The following is a 22,591-nucleotide window of genomic DNA, read 5'->3' as shown; positions in this document are numbered from 1 at the left end:
TAAGAAGCGAAATCCAACCTGGGTAACTCCCAGGACACTATTATAATAAATTGAGATGACTATGCCGATGCGTTAATGTGCACAGTCAGAACCGTATAACATACATTTCAAAAGACTGTGTTCATGCCCCAGAGAGCTTATGATCTGAATCTTAGTTCAAGGAACTTAAATGGTTTTGCTTAAAGTCATACAGTGGGTAGTGGGCAGGAACCAGAATCTCTTAGGTTCCAACTCAGTCCTGTAGGGATCCGACTCCACAGAAGCCTTCAAGACCTCCAAAGTAGAAGTCAGTATTTTCCAAGTACTGTCAACACAGTGTTAAAATGAATAAGGTGTGGAGTGACTGAGCGCCAACTCATTTTACCGCATATATGGTAGGCAGTTTAATATATATATATTTATATATATATATATAGGAGTATGTTAAATACTTAACTGCAACACTACATGGAGATAATTATCTTAAACGTGCATTCTTCTGTTTCTCATTAAAAGGTCTGAAAAAATGATACCTGCTGATTCTGTATCTAAATACAGGCATCTTTTTCTAATGTTAACACAGGAAAGCCTGATTTCCTGGGAAATCTGTCACTTTTGGTCGCTTGCGTTTATCGATTCGGTTATTATAGCAGATGCCCGTGGAAAGCAATTAATCCCCCGTTTTATTGGCGTAGAGCAGGAGGGAAGACACCTTTCCCACAGCCTCCCTCTATTGTGCTGCTGCCTCCAGATGCTCGGCTGAATGCGCCACACGTCCCCCCTTGTCCTGGGGGAGGCTCGGATTGGTCGCCGAGTGTGGGAAACAGCTCGGAGCCTGAGCCCCACACATTAGTAGGCGGCCGGAGGGGTATAAATAGGGAATCAGCCGGGTGCGCAGTCACAAATTCCTCCTCACGCCCTGGGAGAGATGGCAGCTCCCAAGACCCCGCTGCAGATTTCCAGCAGCAGCAGCAGAGAGAAAGCAATTAGAAAGGTAAGGTTTGCTCTGAGCTCCTCTCCTGCTTTTATTACCGTTTCAGAGGCAAGGGCTGCGCTTCCCCTGCACTCTGCGGCTTTCATCCTCACGGCTTCATGTGTGGCCTTTGCTTTTTCCCTGCAGCTCAGGAAGCCGGCGGTGGAGAAGCTGAGGAGGGACCGCATCAACAGCAGCATTGAGCGGCTGAGGCTGTTACTGGAGAAAGAGTTTCAGAGACATCAACTCCCTTCCAAAGCCGAGAAAGCCGATATCCTGGAAATGGCAGTGAGCTACCTGCGACAGCACCAGCAGGAGGCAGCAGAGGGTGAGTGCTCCGCAGTACTGAGCCCCAGCCGGGGATATCCACACGCTGTCCCTATAATATACATAGTCACATAGTAAATAATGGCAGTTGAGGACCAATTTGCCCACTCAATGTGACCAGTTCCTTCCCTCTAACATATTCATGACACTAAATAGCTCCTTTCCTCTTTCCTAACAGCTGTAACATCTGGCAGCGGGAGCTACAGAGAAGGTTACTGCAGGTGCCTCCAGGACTCTCTTGGCTTCCTCTCCCTGGGCACAGAGACAGAGGCTCCGCTGAGGCTGCTGAGCGAGCTCCAGAAATCTCCGACTGCAGCAGAGGGCTGGGGTCACCCCCACCCCAAGAAGGAGCCCAGCAGCAGAGCCCTGTGGAGACCCTGGTGAGGCAGGGGCTGGTGGCGCTAGAGGGCACCGGAGCTTCTGCACTTCCCTCCCTCTCCCAGTGCTGAAGACCGAGTCCTACTTCTGCGTTCTGGACAGTCTGCAACACAAACTTTTATTTCTGTACCAAAAGTACCATTACTTCGGAAAAAAAATGTTCACCAAAGCACCTTAATATTTTAATCTTTGATTGTAAAGGAAATATTCTCGTATTTGTAAAATCCTTATAGGAGTATGGATGTAGATTATTTGTAAGGTTTGCAGATGGATATCTGTGGATGAAATGAGTAATTTTAAATTTAAAAATAGTTGCTCCTGTTTTGGAGGTTGAAATGTTTGTAACATAGCAGTTCTGCAATATTTGCAGCAAGTTCGGGGATAAAGCCGAGCAGAGGTAATGCAGTTGTTAGGCGTGCGATTGCTCATTAATATTCATTGTTGAATGTCTTTCTTTGCTGCCTTCCGAGAAGGCCAAATATTCACCTTTGCTCTGGAGGCTTCAGTGATAACTTAACATCTCCTCCTCTTCCTCCTCCCTCCCGGACAGTTTAACCTGTTCCTGTTTCACTATATTGCTATATGAATTCACTTTCAACGAAGACAAACGAATCCTGTAAATATATATTTCGTTAGTGGTGTAGCCTGGTAGAAGACTTCTCTTATTTTGTGCCTTAATGTCAAGAAGATATGGTTATATCCGTTTATATCTCATAGGAAGCCGAAGTGATTTGCTGAAAATGAGTGATATTGTTCCACATACAGGAACTTGCCTATTGTCTCTCTGAGAGCAAAGATATCGTATGATGTGTTCTACAATATTTGTAGAAGTATTGAGGAAGTAGAAATCATATTGATAGCAGAATATTACTAGTATGAGATATTTTCTCCAGATGTTATAGACAACTGAATTGAGGTTTCCTATATCCTATCTTATGCGGTGTGAGACCTGCCTCTTAACGCTTCCGCATTTCAGTGTCTATAGAATGCAGGTTTTATTAAATAAAGTCCTTAATTTTTTTTTTTGTATTCACAAGATGAATGTGCTTTATTGATGTGATGTGTTCTCTATGGGAAGACCATGAATTTGTAAAAGATATATTTTGTTAGTCACAAAAGGGAATTAAAACAAAATTTCTAAGGAATTATTTTGCTATCTCGTTCTTCTGTTTCATTGGACAGGAATTACCGCATATTACCTGTTCTGTTCAGGAAGGGGGTGATTCAGACTGGCAGTGACCAGCCCTCTCTCACAGCCAGCCCATTGTCCACTCTTTTTTCCCCCTCACCCACCTGGAAGCTGTCCTCTGCAGCCTGCAACTTGCTGAATCCAGCTGTCAGCCCCTTCTACTCCAGAGGTGGCTCCATGCATGCCTTCTACTGTATAGTGAACTGAAACTGAGGATGTATGAAGTGAATTTTGCATTGGCAGCTCTAACCCTAACAGCTCAAGGCCAGTTACATTCAGTTACTGCTGTACCTGAGGCAATGGAGGGTGAAGTGATTTGCCCGAGCTCACAAGTAGTGTTGTATTTTGCCAAAATATTCACAAACTCACTGAAAAGATTTGCATCTTTGCAAAAATATTTACCACAGACTTTAAAGGAAATATTTCCTTTGCAACAGTGCAGAAACTGGTGATATTTGCTGTTTTCCTAGTTTTTTGCTCTTCAAAGCAGGAAAGCATTAGAGTAGGTTTGGCAGTGTTGGGTTGCCTGCTCTAGTGATTCTGGGGAAAATGGATTTCTTTGCAGGTTGTAAGACCTTTTAAAGGGTCAGTATAAGAATTAGCCAAAGATATTGGTTGTGTAAGAATTTTCCAGAGCACATGCCCATTCTTCTTCGATTGTCAGGGCAGTTGTGTGCATGAAGTATAATATACCCTGATAGCATTATTCTTAGACTTTCTTTTTATTACATTTCTCCCCTGCTGTTGCCTTGACCTCTTGGATGCAGCCAAATTCAAAACAGTGACTCAAGTTACCTCACACACTGCACAAGCCAATCAGAAACCAGAATCTATGATGTCAGCAGTGACCCTCTGGCCAATATGGCTGCCACTAGCAGACCAGTAGAACTAGTGACCAACAGCCTAAAGAATTTCAAAATGCTGAGTTTAATTAATACATGATACTGTATAAGGCAACTGGATGTTTTTGTAATGACTATGTCATTAAAAAATGAAGATTGATTGGTTAAAACATAATTGTTTTGCCAGTTGTAAAAGCAAAAAGAACACTTTTGCTATCTCATTTATATACTTGGATAGGAATTACATATTACATGTTATACTGAGATAGAGAAATGAGCTAGCTGTGAGATCAAAGTGTCACCAGATTCCACAACACAATTATATTATAATAATGAATAATGATTAAAATAATGCATGGTGTACAGGGTTGTCAACCATGAAAATACTTTCCACTAACAGTTTGCAGATTTGTACTGCCAGCCCTTTTGTTTTTTTGTTTGTTTCACTGTTGTCATCTTGCAAACAGTGGAACTTTACCAAGGGGACAGTTTTTAAACTGGTGCAAACTCCACCATGCCTTTTACCAGCAGGCATTTCACAGAGTGCTGTGGGTACAAAGCATGTGCAGACACTAGCAGAACTCACTTGTCGTGCAGGTAGAAAAAATACACATGTAGGTTTGAAAAAATATAATCTATGCATATATTTTACCTCCCCCTCAATCTAAACACACCCTCAGGAGCACCTCCGCTCCCTGTGGCTAAAAGTGTGCGTGTTGTGCAAACTTTAACACGCATGGGGGGTGGAGGGGAGTCTCGGATAACTGATTTAAGTGGGTAAAACACTTTTTGCCTTCCTAAATTACTTTGCAATTAACCTCTGTACCAAAATGTGCCACTTTATATGCCGAGATGTGGTCCTGAATAGTGCAGCTTCACAGAGCCTGAGCCCATGGATCAGACACACAGGCCCATTCCAGTTTTACTGACATTAAATTATTTTCACAAACATGTCTTTTTACTGACTGTCAGTACATTTACTGACAGTTGACAAGCCTGATGGCATCTGAGTACCACTCATTTCCTAGTACATAAAATGCACTGATACTCTCTCCTCTGTGTATTCACTTACTACCTAATTAGAATAACTGAGGAACATAAGAAAATTCATTTCAATTCACTTTGTATTTGTTGTCATCTCTAATAGACTATCAAACAGAAAGGCATATGCATTAAAGTAACGTGTTTCAAACTAGCAGCCACTGTGTAAGATAATAAATCTCATGTGTTTTTTATTTTTTCTTTTGTAACAAACACAAAAACATAATTATTGCTCCACTGGTTATTTTTAAGTAAAACTGAATGCAATGAGGATCTTAGCCAGAGCACACATAGGGCAGGACTCCCTAAACTTTCCTCCTACAGCTACAGAAAAAAGGAGAAAAGTCTTTAGGGAATCAGATCCAAAAATATCTAGGTTGCTTTCATATGAAAAAGCAGTGATACTTTGCCCCTGGACTACAGTAAATAGATATTACTCAATTCTTTCATTCAATCTGTTCCTACAAATATTGTAAGAAAATATTGGAGGCACCTGAAAAAAAAATCTCCATTGAAGAAGAATTATATCCTGCCCTATTCTCCGAAAATACAGAAGCACCATCAATTTCTCTTGTTTGAAAAATACTGCATATAAACTTCATCAAAAAGCTACTGATAGCCTGTTCAAAATACAAACTATAAATTATTTACTGCTTCTTCCTTGCTTCTTTACAAATCCTTAAGAAATCTGTAGTACAAGTCAGAAAATGAAATTGCAATTGTAACTCTTGACTGAGCTTCAGTAAGACCTCAGAAGGTTTTGCTGACATTGCCATCTCACAATAGGCGGGGCTTGGCCCCTACACCGTTTGTGCTTTTATCTGCAATCATTTGCACGTGTAATACGTTACAAATATTGTAAAACTGGGTCTGTTCTGAGCATATAACGCCATGTCACATGCATTTCAAACAGCAAACATAAATACTTTAACTGCATCCACCCACTTACAGTTTAGATCAAATATTGTAATACAAAATGACCATCCTATAAGGATGTTGGTAATGTTCACGTATTTCAATAAAGTCCTTTAGCTGAAATACAGCTGACAAAAGGAGATGTCATGGAGCAATCCAGAACGCAAAAGAAGGAATTTGTCTTCAGCACTGGGAGAGGGAGGGAAGTGCAGAAGCTTCGGTGCCCTCTAGCGCCACCAGTCCCTGCCTCACCAGGGTCTCCACAGGGCTCTGCTGCTGGGCTCCTTCTTGGGGTGGGGGTAACCCCAGCCCTCTGCTGCAGTCAGAGATTTCTGGAGCTCGCTCAGCAGCCTCAGCGGAGCCTCTGTCTCTGTGCCCAGGGAGAGGAAGCCAAGAGAGTCCTGGAGGCACCTGCAGTAACCTTCTCTGTAGCTCCCGCTGCCAGATGTTACAGCTGTTAGGAAAGAGGAAAGGAGTTATTTAGTGTCATGAATATGTTAGAGGGAAGGAACTGGCCACATTGAGTGGGCAAATTGGTCCTTAACTGCCATTATTTACTATGTGACTATGTATATTATAGGGACAGAATGCGGATATCCCCGGCTGGGGCTCAGTACTGCGGAGCACTCACCCTCTGCTGCCTCCTGCTGGTGCTGTCGCAGGTAGCTCACTGCCATTTCCAGGATATCGGCTTTCTCGGCTTTGGAAGGGAGTTGATGTCTCTGAAACTCTTTCTCCAGTAACAGCCTCAGCCGCTCAATGCTGCTGTTGATGCGATCCCTCCTCAGCTTCTCCACCGCCGGCTTCCTGAGCTGCAGGGAAAAGCAAAGGCCACACATGAAGCCGTGAGGATGAAAGCCGCAGAGTGCAGGGGAAGCGCAGCCCTTGCCTCTGAAATGGTAATAAAAGCAGGAGAGGAGCTCAGAGCAAACCTTACCTTTCTAATTGCTTTCTCTCTGCTGCTGCTGGAAATCTGCTGCGGGGTCTTGGGAGCTGCCATCTCTCCCAGGGTGTGAGGAGGAATTTGTGACTGCGCACCCGGCTGATCCCCTATTTATACCCCTCCGGCCGCCTACTAATGTGTGGGGCTCAGGCTCCGAGCTGTTTCCCACACTCGGCGACCAATCCGAGCCTCCCCCAGGACAAGGGGGGACGTGTGGCGCATTCAGCCGAGCATCTGGAGGCAGCAGCACAATAGAGGGATGATGCGGAGGGGATGGGAGAGCACAATGTGGGAAAGGGTTGCTCCATGGACTTGATGAAGGTGTTCACTGCGTAGAAGCCTCTTACCAGGCCTGTGCCCATTACCAGGAAGCAGGGATGTCCAATGCCCTCTGCTGTGAAAGCTTGCTGAAGTCTGTGAGAGTGACTCCACCACCCATCGCTATGGTCAGAGGTGAGATTTCTCCTGACCCGGGAAAAATGGAGTGCCAGTTCAAGCACTACACCTTGTCATGCTAAGTCATACAGCAAATGGACTTCATAGTCAGGCAAGTCTTTACTGATTGACCACCAGATTGTAAGAAAGGCTTGGTTGACATCATTCATGGCACTGTTGCTCCACTTAGATTGATAGACAGAAAGGTCGCACAGGTTGTTTTAAGTTTGGCTTGACTAGGCTGCAAGCCCCATGGAGCAAGCACTGTCTTGTGGATGTATCTATACAGTGCTGAGTAAGCATGATCAATAGTAGTAGCAGTAGTAGCCGCTTGCTGAGGACTGCCGCTGAAGGCCTCCTGTTATCACGGGAAGCCACACAATGCATGGCGAACGCTTTTCTTAATCATCTTCCTAGCATTTGAAAACCATTCCAGCTTCTCATGCTGGGGTGTGTATGAACGATGCTCCCACTCCCTTCCTTGCTGTACTGGTGCAGGACAGAGATCACCCAGCTATGGCCATTTCATGACTGGGAGTGATAGGCAGCCAGGGCTCCATTTCAGTTCATTTGCAGCCTTGAGAATTAACCACAGAACCCCAGCAAAGTAAAATATCCCGAGTTCTAGGGTAATCCTACAGGGTTTTTCAGATCCCCCCTAGTGCCTGCTTAGTTAGAAGAGCTAACGTACTCAGTCAGACTTGCACAGGGAACAGCACGTGAAAGACAATCCTAGATTCTTTGCTCAAAATCCTTGGCCTGAGCTAAGTCACCAGGAAGAGACTCTGGTGACTTAGCCCAGGTCCTGGTGCTCAGTTTAATGATAATGCATCATACACTGCTTGATTTTATTTCTTGTGCGTCCACATTGTTTTTATGATTTACTGTAATCTGCCCTGCGTGATCTTGGAAGGCAGGGATAAATATTGAAATAAATATGTAAATAAGGCACTCATGTTTATGTATTTAGTAATTTTAGTAATTTATATTCCATCCATTTCCAGAACCTGTTCTAGGCAGATTCCAAAAAACATCAACAATATGTGGTGTCAGACCACATTGTAAAGTATACATAATATAGCTGCAGATATATTTTTTGCTATTCCTAAACTGAAGCAAATCAGTTACACTGTCTCAGTGACTTGTCCACAGCCATCTCCAGGATGGACATTTTGGTGTCTCCTGGACATGATGGCGTCCCAAAGAAAATGGAAAGAGACAATAATGTTAAACTTATTGCCATCATCCAAAGGATGTATCGCTGAATGAAAGTAAAATCCACCTCTCTGGATACAAATTTCAGAAATGTTTAAAGCTTGGCAATGATTTACCTTGTACCATTTTAGGATACATTTTAATCTGGCTTGAAACCAATTCCAAATGCCTGCCTTCTGGAACAGTTTAAACGAGGACTGTGGGCCAGTTCTGATGGGTCATCTTAGCCTGTTTTTTGGACTAATACATTCTGAATCCCCTCATTGGCATCTTACATTGTTTTCACATATCTAGGACATGGCTAGGCAAAATGGCACTGTAGATAGTCAAAAAGGAAGGGTCCCCTCTGTAATGATGCAGCCTGGGGCAGTGGCTGCCATGGGAACTTATCTGATGGGGGTCGCATGACAAAGCTACTGCCTCCCCGGCCTGGTGCCCCCGGGTGGGCTCCCGTCTTACCTGTCCCTTCTGACAGCCCTACATACATACGCGTCTACTATGTGTAGAGCAAATATGTATTCACTCTGGACTCACCGCTGCTTGGGTTCCCATTATAGTGAGGTCAGAGAGTGACCTGCACATTGATCCTGTGGTAACCAATCCTACCCGTGGAGGCAGCTCCAGTCCTCTGGGAGTAACTAATACTGGATTAAACGTGTGTGTGTGTGTGTGTGAATGGATGTCTGGAGACCACGCCAGCCTGAAAAATAAACACAGAAGGAAACAGATCTTGTGAGACAGAATAGGCAGTGAAGCCAAAAGCACTAATTCAAATCTCAGTACTAGAGTAACTATTGCAGTGGGAGGATTGAAATATCTAATTCAGTACTCAGAATAGAAGAGAAATGTCCATTTGTAGCTGCAAGGCATTAACAAGATGCATCATTTAAAGTTCAGATAACGATGGCCACACTTCTTGTCTTGATGTTGCTACAATGTGTAAATATTTGGTAGTCAAAGGACATTTGTTTAAGCATTTTCTTGTTTCCGTAGCTACTGAATAGCTCTAGGAAGTAATTTACCTTAGCGGCAATAATTGAAATGAATTTGGATTCTCGCAGCAGCCGTCCTGCGCACTACATTCCAAGATGGTTTATAAACCAGGGGAGGACAATCTCAGGTCCAGACGTAAGGTACCTAGACCCCAAGAGCTTGCAGCCTGCAGCTTTCCATCTGATAAGAGGAGATTCTTCTTGGAGGCTATGGCCTTCCATGAGAAATGAGATGGGATGGGATCCAGTTTCAGGGAGCGGGGGAGGGGGGGGTTACGCCTTCCTCCTGATGCGTAGAGCTGACTGAGAGGAAGCGTAGATCCCACAATGCAGAGGGACTGAAGGTCTAAAGCCAGGACTGGCCAGAGGTCTCCTTCTAAAAGCTGGGTCACAGGGTGATGGAGGGGCCTAGTGGTTAGAGCAATGGAGTGAAAACCAGGGAAATCAGCATTCAACTCTCCCCCCCCCCAATGCTGTCTAACCCTCCATGTGGCCTTGGGCAAATCACTTTCTCCCCTATTGCCTCTTTTAGGAAGGGACTTGTTGTTTCTGAATTCAGACAATGCTGTAAGCCACTTTGAGCATCATCTGGAAAGGCGCGTTAAAAATCCAAAAAAAAAACAGTGTGCGGAGCACAGTGGGGCCTGGCAATGGTGCATTGTGTACACCTCAGCAGGCTTCTCCCCACGGCTGAGCTCTGGAGAACTGTGGGCAGATAAAAGTCCACATGTCCTTAAAGTCGTTTGCACTAATGCTGGGGCCTGTTTTTTATCTCGCTTAGTCAAAGTGGGGCAATCAGGTTTTATGTGTCTGGTTTATTATTTTATGAATGCTTCGTTGTAACTTGCCTAGAGTGTCGGAGCGAGTAATAAACATTTAAATGACATTAGAATTAAATGATCAATTTGGAAGTCTGTGACTGGGGTTCCCCTGATTTCCCCTCTCTCTCTTCCCTGTTGTTGCCCAAGGGTGCAGATGAAAGGCGTCGGCTGTGGCAGCTGCTGCAGGAAAGCAATTTATTGACCCGATCCTCTGAACATCTTCCTAGCCTGGAAGGAAACCTTTCCCACAGCCTCCCTCTATTGTGCAGCTGCCTCCAGATGCTCGGCTGAATGCGCCACGCGTCCCCCTTGTTCTGGGGGCGGTTCTGGTTGCTCACTGAGTGTGGGAAACAGCTCGGAGCCTGAGCCCCACACATTAGTATGCGGCCGACGGGTGTGGGTGGGGGGTTAAATAGGGGAGGGGGTCCCTCCATCAGCCACCATCAGGGAAGATTTGCCTTTATCTTGGCCCTCATAGGTAAGAGGAATGACTGCAAACAACATTTCGATATCCTAAGCTCTTTACAATATGGGAAGCGCAATGAAAAAGGTCCTTATCTTTCCTTCAGTTTAATAACCATAGCTGCTCACTGATCATAGGCGCCAACCTTTCAAAACGAGTCAGGGTGCTAAACCCAAATGATTCCTCCCTAGACGCAGTGAAGGAGTTTGCACCCACAGAGCTGGCACCTACGTCACTATTAACCATGATCTAGCTGAAATTGCTGCATTAAAAAAAAAAAAGACATGAGCCATTTCAGTTCTTATTTTCTTTACACAATACAAGAAGCCGGCAGTGGAGAAGATGAGGAGGAACCACATCAAAAGCAGCATTAAGTAGCAGAAGAGAAAAAGTCTCAGTGGCATCACTCGCTCCCAAAACTGAGAAAACTAATATCCTGGGAATGGCAGTGAGGTACCTGAGACGGCACCGGCAGGAGGCAGCAGAGAGGGAGCACTCTAGGACCATCCTGAGCAGGATCTGTCAGGTACTTGCAGGCCAGAGAGGATGCTGGGCTCCATGGAGCTCAGTCTGACCCAGCAAGGCAATGCTTATCTTCCTCAGTTATTCTGTCCCTGTAATACTGTGTTAGAAAACATATTAGTGACTCTAAATAGCTCCTTTTCTCTTTCCTAACAGCTGTAACATCTGGGAGTGGGAGCTACAGAAAGGATCACTGCAGGTGCCTCCAGGACTCTTGCATTTCTCCCTCCTTCCCCCCTCTAACATCTGGGTGCCATTCAGCCTGGCAATGGTCCTGCCTACACGGCCTGGGCACCCTAGCACTGCCCTTTTCCTGTCTCACTGGACCTCTGGCCTTCTTTCAGTCTCTGTAACTATGGGTCTTATTCAATAAAGATTTTCCCATCAACACAGAATGGAGAAAAGTTCCTTTTTTAGTAAGGACCTATGTAACCCACAGACACAAAGATGCAGCTCTGCCCTACTTGTGATCATCTTGGTAGGGTTCCCATCCCCTGTGGTAAAGGGATTTACTGATGCAATAAATGCTTTGCCTGAGGTGGGAGGCAGTGAAGAGAGCCAGCCACCCGGTACGGTAGCGCTTCACATCAGCCAGTGGACGGGTGGTGTCCTCTTCTTAACTTTTCACTATTACCATGAGACAGGACTGGATAGCATGGAGTAAGCATGGAGACATACGATCAGTGACTCTAAACCTTCCCTTTCACTTCCCGTTCTGGGGGGTTTTAAAGAGGAAGGATTCACATACGTCCCATCCCCACCTTTAATGCTCATCTATTGCCTGCTGAAGGCTTCAGTGATCAGCGCAGCCCTCACACAAAACATTCTTATCCTGGATCTTCTTTTCATTCACTCCTGAAACAAATTATTATTAAAATAAAGAGGAAATGAGGACATCGTTGTAAAATCCACTTTATTTAACAAACATCCATGAGTCATGTTACAAACTGATAATGCTTTCATTCAAGTAAGCAATTATGAAGGAAAAGGCAAAAAAAAAAAAAAAAGATTTCATTTTAGGAATATAGAAGCTCAACATTTCAGGCTTTAGCCCTTGTTCTCAAGATACCTGAGCATGATACTTACTCCCATAGGAGATTCTTTTTCACAGAAAAAGTATCAACAGCACAATGATATGAATACGAATCTTACAAATATTGTACAGAACTCAATACAAATAATACCAAATATTGATTTAAGAAGCATTTTTCATCCCAAAAGGATATCAGTCAGCTTTGGAGAAGCTAAGCATAGACTGCATGCAGCCATTTCTGGGGTGGAAGCCCTGACAGTACATTACTGAAAGCCAGATAGCATAAAACCTTCTCACTAGCCAACAGCAATGCTATCTCTATTTGTCCCCAATGACTGAGGCACCCCTGAGGTAGGGTCTCCTAGAGAGAAGAAGAGCAGGATTTGAACTTGCATCCAAACCGCTCACCTGATTTGTGTTCAGTGTGCTGAGCACTAAGGCACGCCTCCTTCCAGTATCCCTGAGATATACATCAGCAGGGAGTAGTACTTGTACAATTATTACGCTGAGAGGTAGCAAAATATTCAGAGAAAGAAAAAGTCATCTAAATATCTTTAAAATGATACTGCATTTTTCAAGAGATTTATTTCTCTTTTTTGTTCTTAAAAAAATCTAAACTTTTCATAAATGGTATGCTTTTATATCTTATTGGACTCAATTTTGATAAGAATTTGATCATGGACCCATATGTGTCTGGTTTATAGAAGAAAACCCACTTCTGGCCCATTGTGGAAAAAAGAAAAAAAAAAGTGTGGCCACCAGGTTCCAGTTTCTAAAGAATAAATCTAGGTTTCCAACACCCTCTCTAAGTTTTTTTCACGTGTAGCTCCCAGAAAACTTTGTAAAACCAGGACTGGCTCAGATACTCTTTTGGACCTGGAGCCAGCCCGTTGTCCTGGTATAGAACCTGTCATTCTTTAAACCAGGGGTAGGCAACTCCAGTCCCAGAGTGCCACAAACCGGTCTGGTTTTCTGGCTATCCACAATGAATATGCATGAGGTGTATTTGCATGCACTGTCTCTAAGGTATGCAAATCTATCTGATGCATATTCATTGTAGAGGTCCTAAAAACCAGACCGGTTTGCGGCACACAGGGACCAGAGTTACCTACCCCTGCTTTAAGCTTTGGTAAAGAGAAGCAAAAAACTCTTTTATACCTCCTTGAAAAGTAACGCACATGGATCAAATGCCTGACATCCCCAGTCAGCATTAATGACAGTGTAAGAGATAGAGCCATTTCCAGTGCTGCTATACATCCCATAACACTCTGCAAATATTGCACAGCAGACATGTGACACAGTAATCAATAATTATCCTGTCAGGATACTGGAAATAGAGTATAAAAAAATTACAAATAAGGAAAACCTAAAAAAAATGCAAAATCATATGCAAACCACAGATAACAAAAGTCAAAATGACACAGTATCAAAGTCATTTTCTTATGGAGACCTCTATGTAAAAAAAACCCCAACCCATATATAAATCTGAAATGATTGAGGATTCTCATCCAAAGCAGAGACTGTTCATAATGTCCACGCATTATAAAGACAGATTATCGTTACACTTGTGGATTACAATTTTGCAACCCACGTCTAATTCAAAGTATAAATAGCTTTATAGCTATTTCTACTTCAAAAGATTTTATAAAACATACACATTAATCATCCTATAAGGATAAAAGCAATTGACACACTTTTCAATAAACTTTGTTAAATAAAAGAGCCTTGGCAAACAAAAAGTATTTTTGGAGAATGTCCAGAAAACATACACAAAATGGGGTTCAAATTGCACACGTTTGCAAGCTGTGAGCAGTAGCGTCAAGCACCTGGCTAACTGCCCATTTGTGCATCATTCATATACATTCAGAACGCAAAAGAAGGAATTTGTCTCCTGCACTGAGAGAGGGAGGGAAGTGCAGAAGCTCCGGTGCCCTCTAGCGCCACCAGCCCCTGCCTCACCAGGGTCTCCACAGGACTCTGCTGCTGGGCCCCTTCTTGGGGTGGGGGTGACCCCAGCCCTCTGCTGCAGTCGGAGATTTCTGGAGCTCGCTCAGCAGCCTCAGCGGAGCCTCTGTCTCTGTGCCCAGGGAGAGGAAGCCAAGAGAGTCCTGGAGGCACCTGCAGTAACCTTCTCTGTAGCTCCCGCTGCCAGATGTTACAGCTGTTAGGAAAGAGGAAAGGAGCTATTTAGTGTCATGAATATGTTACAGGGAAGGAACTGGTCACATTGAGTGGGCAAATTGGTCCTTAACTGCCATTATTTACTATGTGACTATGTATATTATAGGGACAGAATGCGGATATCCCCGGCTGGGGCTCAGTACTGAGGAGCACTCACCCTCTGCTGCCTCCTGCTGGTGCTGTCGCAGGTAGCTCACTGCCATTTCCAGGATATCGGCTTTCTCGGGTTTGGAAGGGAGTTGATGTCTCTGAAACTCTTTCTCCAGTAACAGCCTTAGCTGCTCAATGCTGCTGTTGATGCGATCCCTCCTCAGCTTCTCCACCGCAGGCTTCCTCATCTGTACAAAGAAATCAAGAATGGATATGAGTTATAAAAACACTAACACTGAATAAGATCCCATATTGAAATATAATCATTTGCACTGAGAGTTTTTTAACGTGATACATTTTTCACTGGCTGTGAAGATGTCTATTATTATATCTATAGTGACAGAGATTTGGCAATATATATATATATATATATATTTTGCAGTGCATTCTGAACTGATGGGCGGATGCAATATCATTTGTGAAAAAAGCATGCGTCCAAACTGAGCACCCATTTTTTCAATGCATGCACATCCACCTCTCCTGGGCCCCTGAGGCAATAATCAAATGTGCTGCCATGCTGAAAAGGACACCCTAGGGACAAATTATACGTCCCTGGCACATCCTTTGCATTGGGCGCCGAAGAGATGTGTGCTGTGTGCGAGTTACAAAAATGGACACTCCATATGAGCAACCGTTTTATCCCACAGCAGTTCATTTACCTGCACAATACACTTGCACTGTATACACGGCCTGGACTGTGTATATTGTGGGTGTATATTGTGTGCCCTGAATTTTTTTTTTCGTCAAGCCTTTTCATTTTTTCATGACGCTGCTTTCTGTGGTTTCTCCTACTTAGTATCGCGATAATACTAAGTAGGAGGAACCACAGAAAAGCCGGGGGGATGAGGTTAAATTTTCTGTGTTTAAAAGTGTGTGTCAGTCAGGTGCATAGCAAATTTTTGCATCTGGGGTAATAGCTAATAGCCTCATTTACATGGAATTTACATGTGATGAGTGCTATTAGCTACACGCTTGTTTGGATGCGCTTTTCGGACGCGCTAATCCCATTTCTGCATCAGAAATTATTCCAGCACGTCCAAAACAAGTGTCCAACTGCACATCAAGCTGTGTGCTAGGCTGAGCGCACTATATTGCATCGGCCCCTGAATGTGGCCATATTTGCTCTATTTTGTTAAATCCAAAATGAATTGAAAATGCCTCCATTAATGCGCACTGTTTGCTCAAATGAAAAATACAAATTAAACAAACAACCCACCCCACTGAAAAAGAAAGAACAAACCAAACTGAACTGAAAATATTTTGCCTGCACATCCCTTCTGTGCAGTGTTAGGTAAATGAAAGCAGGGAACAGATAAAATAAGGGTGCTGCTTACTCTTTTTATCTGTCTTGCCGTAGGATCATCCGCAGAAGACAGCGAGGTATTGCAAGGTGCCATTCTTCACAATCTGGGCACAAAGGAGCAGTTACAAGCAAATCTCCTCTGATGTCGGATCTGTGGCTGATGGAGGGACCCCTCTCCTATTTATACCCCTCCGGCCGCCTACTAATGTGTGGGGCTCAGGCTCTGAGCTGTTTCCCACACTCGGCGACCAATCCGAGCCTCCCCCAGGACAAGGGGGACGTGTGGCACATTCAGCCGAGCATCTGGAGGCAGGAGCACAATAGAAGGAGGCTGTGGGAAAGGTTTCTTCCAAGCTAGCAAGATGTTCAATGGAGCAGGTCAATAAATTGCTTTCCTCCAGCATGTGGTGCAATCAATATTGCATGTATGTCCTTCTGAACACAGAAAAGCGCAAAGCCTCACACATACAATGAAGCTAGGAACATTTAAATGATATATATACATATGAAGACAGTTACTAAGATCTATCAAAAGTCTACAGTCGACATTTGCAGTTGTAAAAGGATGCATTTAATATGCCAGTGATATATCTGTACCGACAGTGATACATATTCTAAGATTGTTTTATTACCCACCTTATTTAATATTTCACATGACTCCTGAACATCTTTTCCCATAGATATGTGGAAATAAAGATCAATGCAAAAAAATATTAGGTGGAACCTTTGTATTGAACTAATTCAGTACATGTGGGGTACAATCACAGGAGTTTTACTGTGGGTAAAAGGCTTTTACCTATGGAAACCTGCCCTTCCCCTTGGTGCATGGAATGGTGTGCACACTATCCACAACGAGCAGATTTTTCCCCACGGAAGAAAAGGGGTGGGTCTGATGTCATTGTAGCAAGTAAACGTAGGGAGTTTATTTTTAGCTTCCCGCATAGGAAAGTCCCAATAGGGACTTTGCACCTGCAAACTCCACAGGTACCCTATGTACCCATGGTCCTCGCCAAGCAAGAAGTGTCCATGGGGAGATTCCCCTGTGAAAATGAACTCTCAGGCCTATGGGCAGAATGGCAAATCCTGCCTACAAGCTCCATGCAGGGCCGGAGCATCCCAATAGGCAAACTAAGCGGTCGCCTAGGCGCCAGCCATTAGGGGGCAGCAAAGAGCAGCCATGTGGGACCGCAAGCTTAGCTCATCCCACTCACGGCCAAGAGGAGTAGAGACTCAGCGGGCAGCGAGCGGCACCTCTGTTTGTGTGTATGTGTGAGAGGGATTGTGTGTGTACAAGAGAGCATGTAGTGAAAGCGAGGGAGGGAGCCTGTGAATGAGACAAGGTCCTATGTGTGTGTGAGAGAGGGGGCCTGTCTGAGTGAATGAGACTGGGCTGCAGTCAGGGCCTGGGGGGGAGGGAGTGGGCGCAAGGTAGAAGATTTGCTTAGGGCGCCTAATACCCTTGCACCGGCCCTGGATCCATGGGCAAGCTGGAAATGACCCCCATTCTATCTGGCTTTGCAGAACTCTACCCTCTTCAGGAAGCCACAGCTCCTAACAACAAGTCAAAGAATGGATTGTGTTAGTCCATTAAAAGGTGTCACCTTATTTTGGGGGGATTGATCTTTACTTACACGCAGTCAAATGGACTAACCAGAATGACTTTACCTGGAGACACAGAAAAGGAGAAAAGCCTTTGGTGAATCAGGTCCCACGTGTTTTATTGTCTTGAGTGGGAAGGACTCTACCACTCTTCCTCCAGGACCCTCCGAGCCCAAATTCCTAGCACTATATTCTAGTTTGTGGTAAAACTTTGGGATCGGAAGATATTCAAGCTAGGAAAAAAATGCCTTAGATTTGGCCAACCTCCGAAAGCTCAGTGGGTTATAGTGGAGTCTGTCTGCTCCAGATGTTGCCTATTATTTACACCTCTTTAGTAAGGACACCCTAGAATGTCCCTATAGCATATTTCTCTTGTATTGTCTCTCTGCATTTACATTAAAGAACATAGTTGGGAAAATGCATTTTGCGTAATTCAGGTGACAGTTAAACAAAGAAAATCATTAAGATATCCCTTTTTTATCTTTAAGCTCAGCAGGTCCCTTCTGCTACTTTGCTGGGATCCGGCCACATAAGCCACCCTTGGCAACTACCAGTCACTTTGCAAGCACACGGTCCTCCTCAGCTGGGGGCCACCCAACAGGGCTCCTTCCAGAACCCTGTCACTAGGTGCCGCTGCTGCACAGTGACTGGGATTCCTTCCTCCTCCTCCTCCAAAGAGTCTGAACTACCTGTGCAGCATCCGCGGCCCTAGGGAGCTGGGAATGGAACCCAGGTTCTTTCATGTGGCAGCACACAGCCCTGCCAATGAGCTACCGGGCAGCCTGAGATCTCCCTTTGCGAATCTGATTTTCATATTCCAATCCCATGGCATTATTAGTGTTAAAGTCTACTTAGTGACATGCAGCAGGATGACACCTACAATAAACCAGAAGTTCTGTTGTGCTGGTACTCACATCCCCATGCAGCCACTATGCTGCGATGTGTGTGTGTGTGTGTGTGTGTGTGTGTGTGTGTGAGAAAAGGATACTTTGGCCCATGGACCATGCCTCTGGCTAGTATCAAAGCCTATGGCAGAAGACTTCTGTGGTGGCCTCTCCCTATGTGCTACCCTTCATCTGCTGCCTCTTGTGAATGTAGGAGTGAAGTCTTTTAAGAAGGTATATAAGAACATAAGAAAGTGCCATCCTGGGTCAGACCAAGGGTCCAGCAAGCCCAGTATCCTGCTTCCAACAGTGGCCAATCCAAGTCACAAGTGCCTGGTAAGTACCCAAACATTAGGTAGGCTCTGTTTGAAGCTAGAGGCTGGTCCCTCGATGGGCAGGGACTCCCGACCCAGTGTTCTGTCTGAGGCAGGTGTTGGAGCTTATTAATGCCTGTGCAAAAGGTGTGAGTGTGGGGGGAGGGGCGGGGGGGGGGGGGGGGGTCTTTCATGCCCATGCTGAGTTTGGACAGCACCACCTGCACTTACAAATGCTGCTGGAAACAACGGGGCCGATTGAATACCGTGCACTGGCCGCTGCGCACGGCCTAACACGCGACTGGACGTGCGTCCATAACCCCCGATCCAGTACGGGGATGAGCACATCCAAAATGCGCATCCAAATCTCCGTGTAGCCAATAGCCCTCATCACATGGAAATCCATGTAGATCAGGCTATTAGCTAACCCCCGTGATCCAATACATTTTCTGCGCGGCCAATGCGCCCTTGCAACGTGGCAAATTTTATGCCAGCCCGGGGGCTGGCGTAAAGGTATGCCACGCTCAAAGGCACCTTGAAAAAAAAAAGAAAAATCCAGCTTTCTGAGATTCCTCCCAATAGTATTGTAGCCATACCACGTAGGAGGAACCAAATAAAGCAATATTTATTTTTTGAAAAATTATTTGAAAAATAAAAATGAGGATGTGTATATGCCAGGAGCAGGAGAAAACGGACGCTCGTAGATTGAGCATCCATTTTACCAACCAGCTTGACAGCCACCTCTCTTGTGACCCGATCACGAGGAGGCGCCAGGGACATACATTTGACCCCGGCGCCTCCTTTTTAGCGTGACCCTTCATTTTAATATCGCATTGGGAGCCCAGGGGACGTGGCTGGGCACGCGTTAGGAAAACGGGCGCTCAACGCTGAGCGCCCGTTCTCTGCACACATTTATTACATTGGCACAGACCTTCCGCCTCCCCCATCCATACCCCCCACTCTTCCCCTCCCATCCCTGAACAAAATCACTTCAATAGCTTTTTTTTTTCCTTGCTCCTGGAGGCAAACTTTCCCACATTCTGCCCTCTCTGTCTCCCTTACAATATCTATTGTGCTGCTGCCTCCAGATGCTCGGCTGAATGCGCCACACGTCCCCCCTTGTCCTGGGGGAGGCTCGGATTGGTCGCCGAGTGTGGGAAACAGCTCGGAGCCTGAGCCCCACACATTAGTAGGCGGCCGGAGGGGTATAAATAGGGGATCAGCCGGGTCCGCAGTCAGAACTTCCTCCTCACGCCCTGGGAGAGATGGCAGCTCCGAAGACCCCGCTGCAGATTTCCAGCAGCAGCAGCAGAGAGAAAGCAATTAGAAAGGTAAGGTTTGCTCTGAGCTCCTCTCCTGCTTTTATTACCGTTTCAGAGGCAAGGGCTGCGCTTCCCCTGCACTCTGCGGCTTTCATCCTCACGGCTTCATGTGTGGCCTTTGCTTTTTCCCTGCAGCTCAGGAAGCCGGCGGTGGAGAAGCTGAGGAGGGATCGCATCAACAGCAGCATTGAGCGGCTGAGGCTGTTACTGGAGAAAGAGTTTCAGAGACATCAACTCCCTTCCAAAGCCGAGAAAGCCGATATCCTGGAAATGGCAGTGAGCTACCTGCGACAGCACCAGCAGGAGGCAGCAGAGGGTGAGTGCTCCGCAGTACTGAGCCCCAGCCGGGGATATCCACACGCTGTCCCTATAATATACATAGTCACATAGTAAATAATGGCAGTTGAGGACCAATTTGCCCACTCAATGTGGCCAGTTCCTTCCCTGTAACATATTCATGACACTAAATAGCTCCTTTCCTCTTTCCTAACAGCTGTAACATCTGGCAGCGGGAGCTACAGAGAAGGTTACTGCAGGTGCCTCCAGGACTCTCTTGGCTTCCTCTCCCTGGGCACAGAGACAGAGGCTCCGCTGAGGCTGCTGAGCGAGCTCCAGAAATCTCCGACTGCAGCAGAGGGCTGGGGTCACCCCCACCCCAAGAAGGGGCCCAGCAGCAGAGCCCTGTGGAGACCCTGGTGAGGCAGGGGCTGGTGGCGCTAGAGGGCACCGGAGCTTCTGCACTTCCCTCCCTCTCCCAGTGCAGGAGACCAATTCCTTCTTTTGCGTTCTGGACATTCTCCAAAATAATATTGTTTACCAAGTCTCCATTATTTAAAGGAGTTAATGATTGTTACGAAAGTAAGGTCTGTATTGTTACAATATCCAGATTGGATGGTGTTCTATGCATGCATTATTTCAGATAACTGCAGATTAGTTATGCAGTTGGAATTGGGTGCATGTGTATTTTAAAAGAATTTGTATCTTCTCCATTGTAGAATGTTTGCAACCTACTGCTTTTGTAAAATTTACAAACTGCTAAATGATGAATCAGTTATTGGGACGGGTGAACATGTTATGTAGCACAGGGCCCCCTGCCGATGGTGACACTGTGTTAGCAAATCAAGAAAGGAAACAAATTAACCGTTTTTGTGGCTCTTTGAGGAAGCAAAAGCGTTCAAAGGGCTAGAGAAGAACTTGCGCCAAATCATTAGGACAACTTTAATCATAAAATTGAACGTTTAGCTCGCCACCCTTTCTTGGACTTCAGGAAAGATCAAATTCATTTTAGGAACTGTGCCTTCTTTTGAAGCAGAGTGCCAGCTTCAGTTGTGAAGCAGAGGTGCTGTCCTTGACAGAGTCATTTTGTAACACCCAGGGTGATCCAATTAGCACCAGCTCGTCTGGATAGGATGACCTAGGGAATAGCCACTGCTATTAATTGCATCAGTAGCATGGGTTCTTCTTAGTGTTTGGGTAATTGCCAGGTTCTTGTGGCCTGGTTTGGCCACTGTTGGACACAGGATGCTGGGTTTGATGGACCCTTGGTCTGACCCAGCATGGCAATTTCTTATGTTTTTATCCACTCCCTGGCTTTGCACCATTTGTAGCCCTCTTGCCATTCCTAGAGAAATTTGAAGCGCAACGGGGCCAAACCTGTCCAGATGAGTCACCAACTGTCCTGTCCAGATGAGATAAACCCAGTTGGTGACTCCAGACCAGGGCTCCCCAAACATGACCAGAGGATCCCACTATCAGTGGTTACAGGGTACCCACAATGAATATGCACGAGGCAAATTTGAATGTAGTGAGTTTCCAGTGTATGCAAATTTATCTTGTACCTATTTGTGGTTGACTACCCTGGAAACCTGAGTAGGTCTGGAGGTCCCTATCACAGGTTTGGGAAGTCCTGCTCTAAGTGCAGAAGGATCACTGCCTATCTTGCAGGGGCGCTTATGTCTATGTCAAAGAGCACCATAGAAAGCAGAGGAGTATTTTACTACACACTGTGTGTGTCATTTTAACTATTGAAACTGGGGTGGAGGGTCATTAATACTTTTGTTGGGTTAATTAGTCCTTTATTAGGACAAAAATCATGGCTAAAGGAGCTTTCACCAAAGGTCCAGGTCTAATCTCTCTCAGCAGAATGTATCCTTATCCCCTCTAGCAGCTCTGGATCTCATGCTACACAATGACCAACCATGATATAGATTTGCTTATACTGGAGAATCAGTGTAGGCAAAGTTATCGTCTGCAGACTGGTGATGCTATCCCGGAAACCAGACCTATTGGGTGAGATTTCAGGACTGTAGTGGGAAACACTCATATGGGATATAGTACAGTCAAAGGTTAAACCCTATTGATATCATTTTTGGTCACATTTAGATTGGTCCTAGTTACCTGATTAAGGGACGGATTCACAATGCTTTTTCCCTGTAAACAGAGAATGGGAGAAAAGCCTTGGTGATTCAGGCCCCAAGCAGAGAATGACCCTCCTGGATTGCTGTGGGGTTAACAAGTACATACTATGTATGGCAAGACATATTTCTTATTGAATGAGAAGATGGCATTCTACCATGCAGTTTACAATATTTGTATGAATAATGTTGGCTATCAGAAGACAATAAAGCACTATTATTACCCTGAATAACGGTTATCTGCATGTGGGGTGTCTGATTTGCTCTGTCAGTCTGGGAGTGGGGTATCTGTTTCTCCTGGTCTGCCTGTGCCCATGTTTGTGTGAGCTTACTCCTTTCAGCAACTTGAAGGGACA

At 45.2% G+C, this 22,591-nt stretch overlaps 4 protein-coding genes across 4 annotated transcripts; 2 read left to right on the top strand and 2 right to left on the bottom strand.

Annotated features, from left to right (window-relative positions):
• Positions 1–906: 906 nt before the first annotated feature.
• On the top strand, positions 907–2,729 carry LOC115076878 (transcription factor HES-5-like). Its single transcript, XM_029578852.1, has 3 exons — positions 907–973; positions 1,100–1,280; positions 1,458–2,729. The coding sequence occupies exons 1-3, from the start codon at positions 908–910 to the stop codon at positions 1,661–1,663; spliced, it is 453 nt and encodes a 150-aa protein (XP_029434712.1). The 5' UTR covers position 907; the 3' UTR covers positions 1,664–2,729.
• Positions 2,730–5,892: 3,163 nt separating this feature from the next.
• Positions 5,893–6,644, bottom strand: LOC115076513 (transcription factor HES-5-like). The gene is made up of 3 exons (XM_029578054.1): positions 6,582–6,644; positions 6,276–6,456; positions 5,893–6,098 (listed from the first exon to the last, which is right to left on the bottom strand). Exons 1-3 carry the CDS (start codon positions 6,642–6,644, stop codon positions 5,893–5,895), a joined length of 450 nt encoding a protein of 149 aa, XP_029433914.1.
• Positions 6,645–12,025: 5,381 nt separating this feature from the next.
• Positions 12,026–15,850, bottom strand: LOC115077069 (transcription factor HES-5-like). Its single transcript, XM_029579227.1, has 3 exons — positions 15,734–15,850; positions 14,407–14,587; positions 12,026–14,229 (listed from the first exon to the last, which is right to left on the bottom strand). Exons 1-3 carry the CDS (start codon positions 15,794–15,796, stop codon positions 14,024–14,026), a joined length of 450 nt encoding a protein of 149 aa, XP_029435087.1. The 5' UTR covers positions 15,797–15,850; the 3' UTR covers positions 12,026–14,023.
• A 3,914-nt stretch (positions 15,851–19,764) lies between these two features.
• Positions 19,765–22,442, top strand: LOC115077070 (transcription factor HES-5-like). The gene is made up of 3 exons (XM_029579228.1): positions 19,765–19,830; positions 19,957–20,137; positions 20,315–22,442. Exons 1-3 carry the CDS (start codon positions 19,765–19,767, stop codon positions 20,518–20,520), a joined length of 453 nt encoding a protein of 150 aa, XP_029435088.1. The 3' UTR covers positions 20,521–22,442.
• Positions 22,443–22,591: the final 149 nt, after the last annotated feature.

This window comes from Rhinatrema bivittatum, chromosome 15, assembly GCF_901001135.1.
Source record: "Rhinatrema bivittatum chromosome 15, aRhiBiv1.1, whole genome shotgun sequence".
NCBI classification, from domain to species: Eukaryota; Metazoa; Chordata; class Amphibia; order Gymnophiona; family Rhinatrematidae; genus Rhinatrema; species Rhinatrema bivittatum.
The sequence above is the reverse complement of the archived record's forward strand: the minus strand, read 5'-3'. Positions and strand labels throughout refer to the sequence as shown.